At 46.5% G+C, this 12,371-nt stretch overlaps 4 protein-coding genes across 4 annotated transcripts; 2 read left to right on the top strand and 2 right to left on the bottom strand.

Annotated features, from left to right (window-relative positions):
* Positions 1–5,214: 5,214 nt before the first annotated feature.
* AO090012000667 (pepsin-like aspartic protease) lies at positions 5,215–6,602 on the top strand (the record flags this gene model as incomplete). The annotated part of the gene is made up of 4 exons (XM_023236579.1): positions 5,215–5,546; positions 5,608–5,888; positions 5,960–6,227; positions 6,284–6,602. The coding sequence occupies 4 exons, from the start codon at positions 5,215–5,217 to the stop codon at positions 6,600–6,602; spliced, it is 1,200 nt and encodes a 399-aa protein (XP_023091491.1).
* Positions 6,603–8,026: 1,424 nt separating this feature from the next.
* Positions 8,027–8,759, bottom strand: AO090012000668 (urea carboxylase-associated family protein; the record flags this gene model as incomplete). Its single annotated transcript, XM_023236580.1, has 2 exons — positions 8,027–8,038; positions 8,223–8,759. 2 exons carry the CDS (start codon positions 8,757–8,759, stop codon positions 8,027–8,029), a joined length of 549 nt encoding a protein of 182 aa, XP_023091492.1.
* Positions 8,760–9,920: 1,161 nt separating this feature from the next.
* On the top strand, positions 9,921–11,125 carry AO090012000669 (uncharacterized protein; the record flags this gene model as incomplete). Its single annotated transcript, XM_023236581.1, has 6 exons — positions 9,921–9,929; positions 10,020–10,390; positions 10,560–10,647; positions 10,725–10,839; positions 10,895–11,005; positions 11,085–11,125. 6 exons carry the CDS (start codon positions 9,921–9,923, stop codon positions 11,123–11,125), a joined length of 735 nt encoding a protein of 244 aa, XP_023091493.1.
* Positions 11,126–11,545: 420 nt separating this feature from the next.
* AO090012000670 (uncharacterized protein) lies at positions 11,546–12,130 on the bottom strand (the record flags this gene model as incomplete). Its single annotated transcript, XM_001727594.3, has 2 exons — positions 11,546–11,971; positions 12,029–12,130. 2 exons carry the CDS (start codon positions 12,128–12,130, stop codon positions 11,546–11,548), a joined length of 528 nt encoding a protein of 175 aa, XP_001727646.1.
* Positions 12,131–12,371: the final 241 nt, after the last annotated feature.

Genomic DNA, 12,371 nt, shown 5'->3' on the forward strand with positions numbered 1-12,371 from the left:
CCTGCCGGGTAGAGAACAATCAGTAGTTTCTCAGTCGCTGAAAGACCTTGTTCGGGTGGGTGGGATCGCCCGAGTCCTTGAAGAGTTGTAGCTTATATACAAACAATGTCCTGAAGTGTCATGTGACCACATCTCTTCTGCAATATCTATTAACTGCCTCGATGCAGCTGGTGAAAGTTTCACAATCAAGACACGACCCTTTGATAATCAAATTGCGTGGCGCATTTGTCCAAAAGACACCTAGTGCTTCTGGATTTCGAAAGCAGACAAGCGAACGCACGCGCCAACCCAGAGTTTCTGAATTCAAAGGCAACTTCATGAGTTGTGACGGTGTCCGTACCCAGACATCGCGCAGGAGGCCATAGAGCAGTATGTTCTATCAAGGGCCTCTAGCTCCAATCCTTTTACTTTGAGCCTTTTGATGACCCAAGAGCCCTAAATCAAATGTGGTGTGCATTTCTCGATCTTGCGCAATGAGTCCGTATCGGCCAGATTGTGCTCATTTACCATCCTACGCGTATAGGGTTCATTCGCTTTCTTGAGTGCAGCGACTAGTTCGTTAAGCTTGCCCAGTCAAGTAACATAAGGATAGTATCCCGAAAGATCTGTTCAAAGACAGAACCGATGGCATGGCGTTGTCTGGGTTCAATGTGGAACGGATATTTTGGGGCTTGCTTGGTTCAGGAGCACTGTGTCGTGCTCTTCGTATTCTCTTCCCATTGTTTGTGAAGCCTAGGGATTTGTGAAATGAATCACCAGCAGTATCGAGCGCAGATAATAGAATACTGCATGAGACCGCAAGTCAGGAAGGAACTCCGTGGTTGGAGTATTGATCAATGGCGATTAAGGGGTTGGCAATCCTGCACAGCTATTGTTACCCAGGTTCAGCATAGGCGGCGTAGCTGTTCTAGTCAAGTGTTGTGTGGTTGAAGATTGGCATTGATCGCGTAAATTGTGCATGGAGACAACCACATCTGCCCTGCGTAAGACGCTGCCACGAAGTCCTCGTGTCGCGGTGTGAGACTCTACGATAGCTTCTGGGTCCATTTCACCATCCTGATACTGCAGGAAGTACTCAACGAAAGTGGTGTGTTCGGCAGGCTGACTCCAGGGACAGTGAATGATACCTGCCATCTGCAGCATGCGATATACAAGGCTCAGGTTGATATGCACAACCTGCTTGTCTGGGAGCCCGGTTGGTGTTGTGGTTTGCCCTTCGTAGAACTTGAACACTGCGTAGGCGGCAGATAGTTCGCCTAGAATCTCGATCCAATTGATAGACAGCCAATGACTCGAGAGACTATTTCAGAGTGCACATCTGTGCCGGTTGACAGAATTGTAAATGTTGTGAGACTTGCTCAATCAAGGAGTCGACTTTTTTATCCCACGCGTGGAGATCAACTGTGTTGTCATGTCAGATGAAACTACTGTAAGCCTCACGCAATGGCGGGAGATGCGCACTGTGAAATAGCCCCTTCAAGTCATTTGCTGGCTATGGGTACCATAACATGTGAATTTTGTCATGGTGGAATGAAGGTATCAAAAATGTGGTCACCACTCGTTTTCGAAGAAATAATCCGGAGGGTCGTGCTAAAGCTCGTTGGAGCAATGGAAGACCAATCCTTCTGTCTGCCGCATCGGTATTACATTATCCATGACCCACCACCACATGCTGGCTGGCGTGCACGAACATAGCCAGCTCTAGATAACGTATCCCAGGATCATGTTCTTGAACCGAATCCCGGCAGCGGGCATAATAGCAGAATCCCTAGTTGGAGTCGAACAGGATGTGCGCTGTATAATGAGCTCGCTCTGAGATCGTCGCTCGTTAGGGGCGATGCTTTGCCCGAAGGGAAGAACAACAGCATAAGCCAAAAGACATTTCCTTGTCGTTCTATCCTATCCGAACAACCCATTGGCTGCGACGAATGCTGTTGTAGGTTCAGCGATATTGCGACAGCCTGAGCTGCTCCACAAAAGTGTCGACGACATGGAGGAGAAGTTGAAAGACATCCTTTGGTTTTTCAGGAGCCATGTGAATCTTCGCCATATAGAAGAAATGACTTATCGCGGTGTCGTGTCCTTGGGAAACAGGCTTTGATAGGGACTGAGCGGCTTGGACACGTTCGAGAAGATTGACCGCAGTATGGCTTGACCTCCACAATTGCTGCGTCTATTAATTCGCTTCTCGTTGCTTCTTCGCGAACTCGGCTTTTCATCGACTGCCGGAAGGTATATATATATCCAGTCGTTCATCAGGTGCTTCTATAATGTGGAGTTCATGACATTACAAAGCAGATCGACTGCATCGACATGTGAACTCTGCACACCATGGCGCCATTGGAACCATAGCTCTTTACTCAGAACAAGATACTAAATACCCCCATGGCATTTAATTGGAGTCCTCTGTTGTATCGGACCCTGGTGGCTTGATGCCGGTGGTATCGTATCCTCCTCGTCCCATGGTCACAGATCACCAAGTATGCCAAGAAAAAACTGAACTGATTTAACGAAAGAAATAAAGACTTGCGTAGAAGGTGAAGGAAGAATGACTTTAGGAAGGTGTCTTAGAGCAGTTGAGAAGGACCAATTTATATCTTGTCTGTCAGTTTGCTGAGTCAGTGGTGTCTCGGCGTATACCAACATTCACGAGGTCTTTGTTTGAGATATACAGTCACTTTCTGTTTCATTCTGGGGTCAACCGATGCTTTCAGGAGACAAAGGCAGCAGTGACAGATTAAAGCCCCATTACAGAAGTGGTTGGTAGAAACTGTGAAGTAGTGAACTTTAGAGACTGACAATGCAGTAAATGACCTGACTAGTCACCGAAGGACCCGGCAGTTAATTGAGATTGAATAATATCAGAGAGTTCTATCGGCGTAAGCCAGACTTAAAACTGAGAGACCTGTTCGATGAATGAACTCTTTTGTCACGGCCCTTCCTTGGGCACCAATGTTTAGGTGATTCTACAAAAGAAAAAAAAGGAGATCTGCCAACAATCACGGTACTGAGCATAACCTACATTGAATTCTCATTTCAGTTGGCCACAACTAACAAACAACGACTTGAATCATCATAGTTTCTTTGAGGACATTGTTCCAACGAAAGAGTAAGGGAATAATGGGAAAGGCAAATGGTGGGAAACGACGGTCTGTTAGGGACTTTCTAAGTGAGTTGAACAAAAGAAACTGCACCTCTTCTTATTTATGCAAAAAAGGCTGCTAAGTTCTATAGTTTCCAGTTCCATTCTCACGCAAGACATAACTACATTAATTTATGTCCGACTGTCTTATTAGTACCTAATCACCATCTAGGTGATATAGAACATAGTTTATCCCCAAAAAAGTATGAAGAGGAAAAAGATTCCATGACTATAAATCTACATACAAGAAACGACATTCCACCCGGCCTATTATTGATGATGGTTGTCTTCTGTTGAAGTAGCCTCCACGCGTAAGAACCTACCCAGGCTAAGTTCTAACGCTATCTAAGCAGGGATCCTTCTTCAGCGCTGTGGGAGGAGGCCAGAGCCAAAATCAGTAGTTGGTATAGATAATACCTCTTTTGATTATTTAGACGGAACCAAAATAAATCCCCCGGCATATCTGGGGAAGTTGTGTACTTGTCTATACATGCATAACAAGCTTCTTAGCTACCCAAGTATCTCTACATTGTTGAACCCCACGCTGTCCTACACAGTAACGATAACATATTATTTTCAAGTCTACCCTGCTAATTATTGTTAGTTGCAAGCCTTCCTTTCCGTCTTTCTAATTACCTAAGTTGATAGAGTAGAGATAGGTCGTGATGAGTGTTCGGACGACTGAAATTTCCGCCTTGGTCACCCGCCACCCAGTAGCTACTTAATCTTGGTGGATTTGGCCAGCGAGGAGAGGTTGTCAGAACTGGGATAAAGCTAGAAGCGAATTCAGTGGGCTTTATGTGCATGTAAAAGGATTAAAGTTTGTATATAAACCAGAAAGGCTGACTGTAGTGGTAGGATTGCCGGCATGAGAAGATATGTTTGACAACCTGAAAATTCTCGGTTTAAATGGAGGGAACTTCCTTGCGGTACAAACTCCATTGTTATCAAAGCTAAAATTCTGAAACTAGAATACTGGAAAGTTCAAGGCTAAAATGTCTGTAAATATTTTGCATGCAGGAGAGGGATATAGGTTATGAGGTGGTAAGCACTGCAGCTGAATCTCATCTGGACCGGGACGCATCCGAAGTATCCTCGATATCCATCTCGGAGCGATCCCGGGACGAACATAGCTCCGGTGCAAAACCACGCGTCCATATTGTGAAGTCAATGCCTATCTCAAGCACGCGACACCGACGGGATACCGGTTGGTATCAGGATTCTGATAAGCCACATAGTGATCTCCATGATTTGTTCGGTTTACTAGGTATACGTATATGGTTGCCACATAGGAAAAGTTCGTTTCAAGCGACTAATGCAAGGGCGGTAACTGTTCGCTCTGTGTTTCGCTTGTTGGGAAATCAGATTCAACAAAACCCTTCACTGCTTGATTTCCCGCGCGCCGAATTCAGCAGAAAACTTTCTTAGACCCTTTTGAGCGTGGTATCTAGAATCCTGCTGCCTATCAGTATCAAATTTGCCTGAGCTGAGCCCAATCAAATCGAAAAGATAGGCTCTCCCTGCATGGTCTGCTTGAAGACTTGCAGCACGACCTCGGGCTTTGACAAAATGTTACCTCGTCACCACCCGGCGTGCCTGATAGGGCTAAGGAGGATGTTTGGTCCCGGGACGTTTCCGTGAAGCTTCTCTGAAGAATCAGTCCACGGCGACACCGAGGCTTGTCTATGGTTACATCGTTTCTTATGGGCTGATTTGTACTCCGTACAAAATCTCAAAAGATAACGAACACGAAAACCTGTAGCACATACTATTGGAGCATGCCGAAGTACTCGGCTGGTGAAGGCACATTGCGCCATGCAGAACACAACCCATACCCTCGCTTCTCGGTCCTTGTAACCTAACATGCAAATGACAATATGGCCGTGATCCACAACAGATACCCACTGTTACACCAGGGATAGTGGCATCTTGATAGTAGGTAAGCACACCATCGCAAAGCCCGCGAGGTATAAAAAACTCCTAAAGCCCAGCCCGTCAAATCCTTGATAAAGCATTCAAAAGCTGGCCTTCTTTGAGTCATATTAGATATTAAGGGCTGTCCTCGCATCACAATGTTCAAAAGAGGCCTGTTTTCTAGTCTTGCTTCTCTCTTCCTGCGCACTGTCACGGCGTTGGCTTTGCCAGCGACAGATTCTGGAACTTTTCAGGTGCTTCAGCAGCCAAACCTGAACTTCACCAAGAACGCTGCTGCTATTCATTTCTCTGATTTGGCAAAATACAATGTCACTCTCAATTCTACCTACGCAGTGACTGCCATTACGGCAGCAAAGCAGTCTGGAGGCACCCCGGCAATTCCTCTGATTTGGGAAAGTGAATACGTGTGTCCTGTCGTAATTGGAGGACAAACTGTTTACCTCGACTTTGACACCGGGTCATCTGATCTGTAAGTGCCAGCACCCTGCCAAGGGAAGAAAGAAGGCTGTTTAACTGAAAGTATCCTATAGCTGGGTCCTCTCAACCTTGACAAACGTTGAGGGCATCGGTCACAAGATCTATGACCCGAAATTTAGCCCTTCCTCCAAGTTACTGCCTGGAGCGACATGGGACATAACGTACGCCGATGGTAGTGGGTCTGGTGGCATCGTCTTCAAAGACCATGTTGTAATCGGAAGCAGCGTTGCTATCGACCAGGCCGTGGAGGTAGCTTTATTTGTCTCACCGCAATTCGCCAGCAATCCTTTCAACAGCGGGCTTCTAGGTCTGGCTTTTAGTACTATCAATACTGGTGAGTGCCAATGTGCTGGAGGCCATTCCTCACTGCTTACAGCCATCTGATCTAATGATTCACCTATTTAGTTTCTCCGGTCCACCAGTTGACCTACTTTGAGAATATCCTACCAACCCTCAAAGAACCTTTGTTCACAGCAGACCTCCAACATGGGCGTCCAGGAACCTATAACTTTGGCTTTATTGACCCCGCCGCGTTCAAGGGGCCCATAGCATGGACCCCCGTCACGAAGCCGCAGGGATATTATGCTTACTGGCAGCTCGATGTCACTGGCTTCCAAGTCGGCCCTGAGCCGTATCACGAACACATTATCAGTGGAATTGCAGGCAAGTCAAGGTGTGCCTATCATCATCAATCGTAGCGCTAACGTTCTCCTCAGACACCGGAACCAGCCTTCTGTATCTTCCCCCTCTTGTTGTCCTTGAGTATTACTCCAAGGTAGCCGGCGCCTTCTTCGACTCCAGCAATGCTGCATGGGTATTCCCTTGTACTTCTCCTTTGCCGGACTTTACCTTCGGCGTCGGGGCCTACCGCGGAGTTGTCCCAGGGAGCTACATACTCTTTCAGCCCCTAGGTGACGACCTTTGCTATGGAGGTATCCAGGTTAACACCGGCCTTCCTTTTTCCATTTTCGGAGATATCCTGCTTAAAGCACAATTTGTCGTCTTCGACCACGCCGGTCCGCGCCTCGGATTTGCGAACAAGCTGTGAACATCGCCTACGTGGTTTGTAGAGAAGGTTTGCATGTTCTGACGCCCAACCTTCGTTCGGTTGTCAGACTGCAGGCTTCTCTGATGTTATCTGTGACATGAATATGATTGGTCGCTGACCAATGCCCAGTCTCTGGTGAACAATTTGCCTTTTATCATAGTGTATTTAGGTTTTCCCACATTCACTAAAGTGATATTGCTCAAGTTCTCAATACACGATCAGCCCCACTATCTAGTCCATTCACCAGCCTACCTGCCATCTTGATCAGTCTCTGTAGGACGTCATGAGTGCTCAAATCCCGTAGCCAGCGTTCCCTAGTTCCACGGACCCCCAATTTGATAAGAACACCCCCGTAGGTCCCAAGCACGTTAGTAGGACTCAATATCAAGGCCCTGGACTCTTGACCGCAAGGGTGTGGAAATTCCAGCTAGTGTGCAGACTAACATTACGTGCTGGGTCGGGAGCTAAGTTGAACTGAGATGGCGGGTCATACGGTCCCGAGAATGTGACAGGCCAGAGCCCGGTGGTAAACCATGTGCCATGACCTTTTCGAATATCGTCTTGGCAGAAGGATTCTAAGGGATTTCATAATGAGGTTCTAAAGGATTCTATCCGGAACGGGACCAACACTCTCAAGGACCGCAACCGATTCCGTCTCTTCCTCTTTCTCTTCTTCAAGATTGTTGCGAACAGCATGTTGGCTGAGTATAATTGAATCAATTCTGCTGCAGCCCGTCACAGAAAACACGGGTTTTGGCTCCCATTAGTGTTTCCATTCTTGAGGTGTCTACTGAATACATAGTAATTGGAATGTCAGAGTCGAGTATAAAACTTGGGGCTGGGATCTCAAACGATGGATGGTATGGTTAGTATAAGTGCAAAGGAGGAGTTCTAGTTACAAAGTTCAGTACCTTAATGAAAGCTAAACACCAATGAGAAGGTAGAAAGAAGTTGTGGAATTTCGGATTAAGATGTTGAAATCATTATCTTCCTCTGGCACTTCTCGACGCTGCGTGGTTCAGCACGGAGAATTCGCGAAATTCGGCATTCCTAGCCCCTGTACGAACGGAGTAGGCCAGCGCATAAACATGCGACTTGTTTCTTCCAATGCCTCAGCGGGTCTGAATACGGACTGATTCTGCGATGAAGTTCCCTCCAGTTCCAGTATTGCACTGGACAGGTCAACATGATCCATATTATCGTGACCACGCCGAGCCATGTTCAAGCAAAGAGACTTACGATCCAGCAGATACTCAGTATAAACCTATCACTGCCTCAATGACAATATTAGGGGAAAGTTATACCATCGTATCCCCTCCGATCATATCAGATATGTGTGGGAACTATCTCCGCTTGCAACAAGGGCATGTTGAGGCTCGGGCTGTACACACACACACACTTGATTCTGGGGTCCAAGTTATGATTCATTGCATTATCTATTACCTAGCATTGGGCTGAAAATTAACATAATTTGGGAAATTCAACGTCAATTGAAGCACGCATATTTGCCTATGTACGTCACAATCGTGCTACTCAAACTCAAAGAACTTCGAAGGCTGCACTGCTCGGCTCGCCCCCGTTACAAGCACTTAAATCCATCGGACAAGCGCTCATAATTACGATACATTCTTGCTCCGCTTTCAATACAATATAGTCCCCCGCCTTGCTATCCGGGTCCAAGCATTGCAACTTGGTGCCATTGATATTGACCTTCATGAATAGATTAAGTGGATCGGGCATCCAGCCGCTCTCGAGAAACCCAACAACATGGCTGAATGATGGCTCAGTACATTGCTGTACAGCACTGCGAAGATTATCGGCGCAGTTATCGTGGTCTTTGTGGCCACCGAGTTGCAGGTAGCGTTCTGGAGAGCACGCAGCGTAGAGAACGTCGTGCGCGCCGGGAGAGGTGTCCTCGACAATCGTCAAAATAGGATCTCGTCTGTTATCGAGGAAGGATTCGTTAACGGATGGAAGAAGTTTCTGCAAGGTGGATCGAGTATGTGTCATTGACATGTATCTCGGGAAGGCGGGCGTTGACGGAATGGTAAAGGCCCAAGTGTCGATAACCTGACCTCCAGAGGAGTCTATGACCTTGATCGACTGGCCAGCGTGCAGTCGTTGCATCGCAAACCGACGGGCAGGAATAGTAGGCATTTTGGATCTTGTTTCTTCGAAGTCTTGTTATCCGTAGATTGAATTGTTGGGAAAAATTCGCGTTGGAGTTCCTAAGGTCCGAATATTATAAGCATGGAATTCTAGTAAATACTAACTAAAAAAGGAATGTTGAAGCGGTATTTGACTCACTGGACAAAACTATAGTAGTAATTTTATTAACCCCAATCCGTGTGCCTCCAACGGCAAGGGCGGTGAGGTCATTTCTCCGAGGACTCTAATAGAGGGCTGTCTGGCAGTCATCAGAGCATGTTAATGGCAGTTCCTCCTCTGAAATTCGGTTCATACCTGGCCTCTTTCTGAGACGTTCTTTTCTGTTTCTTTTAGATGCAGTGCAGCCAGCCAGCTGACCTGGATTGAACCTATGCGATAATGGTGGATTGGAGTAAGTGATCAAATGTTTGGAGTATTAACTAGACCAAAGCTAGAGATACCCCGCTGACACTAGTATCTTATGAAAAGTAACCCGATGGTCTCTATAACTTACCTGATAAAGATGCATCTACATCTCCTAATCCTATTCGGTAAATAAATGCTAAATATATCCGTGTTGGCATGAGTAACCCTTTCGCCGTGGCTTCAGTTCAAAACAGGCGAGAAATCGCCCACCCTAGAATCTTGGCGAAGGGGAACGGATGATCGCAGAATCACAGAGCAAACATTAATACCTCAAGGACTTAGGATCTCATATATCGAGCTAGTCCTTGTGAAGCGTCTTAATGAAAATAGTCACTCAGCCCCCGCTATCTCTATTCCATGGCCAAGAGGGAGTGTCACCGTGTCATATGTCTTTTGATATTACTAGGACTGTGGTACCTTGGAATACCAGTGGTCAGGTCATCTTGGCTTCCTTAAGTTTATTAAAATCAACATAGGGGAGCATATAATAAGAATGGTCCTATTCTGTAAGCTCTCAGTTCATCATGCGGGGGATATCTGTCACGCTGATTAGGCACTCTTGCTTCTGTTATAGAGCACGTATATCTGGGAGAGAAACTTCTAGAGAGTGTGAGTGGCAATAACTAACATGTCTACTTTTATAGGTCCGGAGATAGGATAATTAAAGCCGACGAAACAAGATATCTAAAGCGAAACTCCTCCTCTATAATGCACCTACTTCCTGCAATATCGCAAATAATAAATATGGACAATGTATATACCTATTAACCCCACCTTTTATTTGAAACTAAAAAACCAAAGTAAGAGAAAAATAGTACAGAAAGCTAACCTAACCTTGACCAGAAATGGGACATTATCGCGGAGATACCTGATCTAACCGGCAAAGTGGCCATTGTAACGGGTGCAAAGTACATCGATTATTCAAGATGGAAAGGAACAATAGCTGATCATAAGAGTAGCTCGCCACAGGGGATCGGATATCATATCGCCCACCAGCTTGCCATCAAGGGGGCCAAAGTGTACGTTGGTGCACGAAATAGAGAGAAGAGCCAAAATGCGATCGATGAGATGCTTCAATCCACGCCTTCTCTAGTTCATGAGCGATTAGTCCCGTTGGCTATGGACTTAAATGATTTTCAGCAGGTACAGAGCACGGCTAGAGGTATCTTAGAGAGGGAGGAACGCTTGGATATCTTGGTCAACAATGCTACGCGGTAAGTGACTAGTATCTTTATTGGCTATACGCTGATTCCTGGGCATCAAATCCAGTATGTCCATGCCTTTACACAAAGACCAACATGGTATCTCAATATCGTTTGGCACGAAGTACGTTATTTCACAAGGAATAGCCGCTGGTCGGGATTATGTACTTATGAATGTCAGCTTTCTCGGCCCATATCTATTTACCACGGAGCTTCTTCCACTTTTAAAAATGACTGCTCGTCAAGCACCTGGAGTGCGGATTGTTAATGTAAGTATCATTGCCCCCAATATGAATATCAAGCACAGTTTAGTCTGCCGGAATAACTGACAAGATTCCCTCCTTAGGTCTCTTCGAGGGTTCACCTTGCCCTTCCGACCGGCGTACAATTTAGCTCTCTGGATGACTTCAACCAAGACTTTGGTTCCGAAGATGATCATCAAAGCAACCGCCTTCGCTATGGTATAGCTTTCTTCATTGTGCTATGCCTATTCCGACAGCTAATCTACATATAAAGGTCTTTCCAAACTCGCCATGGTACTCTTCTCCAAGGAGATACAGAGACGTGCGAACGAAGAGGGAATACCCATGGTGGCCACGAGCATGCACCCTGGTGGTGTGAGAACCGGTACGTGCACATCCTGTTCATGCTCTTACTATTCCGTACGCTCACCTTTACTTTATACAAAATAAGACGGAGTAACTAGATATTTCGGTGAGGGGAATGATAGACTCAAGGATCTCTTGACACCCCTAGATGGAGCTCTAACACCACTTTTTGCCGCTGCGCATCCACTGCCGTTTATCGAGAGGGGAAAGTATGGAGGAGCGTACTTGGTGCCTTTCGGTGATATTGGGAAGACATCAGAGAATGGTGATAGTGAGCAGCTAGCGAAGGATTTGTGGGATACGAGTGAGCGAGTCTTGAAGGATGTCCTTAGCGCAGGTCTCTGAGGATATCTGTTATATTACTAGTCGTAGAAAACAGACAATTGTCACGAATATAAATTACCATGAGTAGAAAATTATTCAAAAAGTAAGTTCATCAATTCCTTGAAGTATAATACACCTCAGTCATAAGAAAAACATCCATAACCATCAACTCCGTAACGCAGTGATATCATCCCAGTCGCAGTGGTATCACAAATTATTGACGCTAAAGTCCCATCTAAGCATGCTTCTGCATATCAAGCTCAGCACCCCTCTGCTTAACCTTGCCCTCATCATGAATCTGAGTCCACTTCGCCTCCTCGCTGCGATCACCAGTAGCAGCAGCAGCGACCTTTCCAAGACCACCCTGCAGACGATCGGCAGCGCCCTCACCAAAATCCTTCAGCTGTCCCTCAGCTTCGGCACCCTTGCCACGCAGGTTCTGGTCTTCGCCCTGCTTGCGCAGGTTCTCGTTACCGATGAGGTTTCCCAGAGACTCCTTCGCGGAGCCGACAGTCTGATCCCAGGCGCCGGTGGAGCGCTGCTCACGGTCCTTGGCTGTCGCGCCAGTGTTGGGGTCGGCAGAGAAGGGGCCTAGCTTGGCGGTGGTGTGGCTGGCATCGTGTTCGGCGGCGGCCTTTTGCTGGGAGGCATCGCCTTCGGCCTGTGCTTGTTAGCTTATGCTTGCTGGCAACACTGAAGCGGGTGTTGGGGTATGTACCTTAGTAGCGGAGTTGCCAGTCACGGCACCGACAGCGCTCTGGACCATGCCAGCGGCAGAGTCGACGTAGGACTTGAGAGTGGAAGCACCGTTGTCAGACATTGTGATGGTTGTTTGTGGTTGAAGTGGTTGTTTGTGTGGTGGGTAAAGAATTGGTAGAGTTTTGACTGTGATTGTGTTTGTTTATTATTTATAATTGTTGTTGATGATGATGTTCAGGATAAGCCAAGATGGTTGTTTATATAGGGTTGTTCCTGAACCCTTGACTTTTGGTTCCTGAATGGTGATGATATCATATGACGTCATAGATACGATGACGCACCTCCACGTCATAGGATTTTTC

The sequence above is a fragment of the Aspergillus oryzae genome, chromosome 4 (assembly GCF_000184455.2).
Source record: "Aspergillus oryzae RIB40 DNA, chromosome 4".
NCBI classification, from domain to species: domain Eukaryota; kingdom Fungi; phylum Ascomycota; class Eurotiomycetes; order Eurotiales; family Aspergillaceae; genus Aspergillus; species Aspergillus oryzae.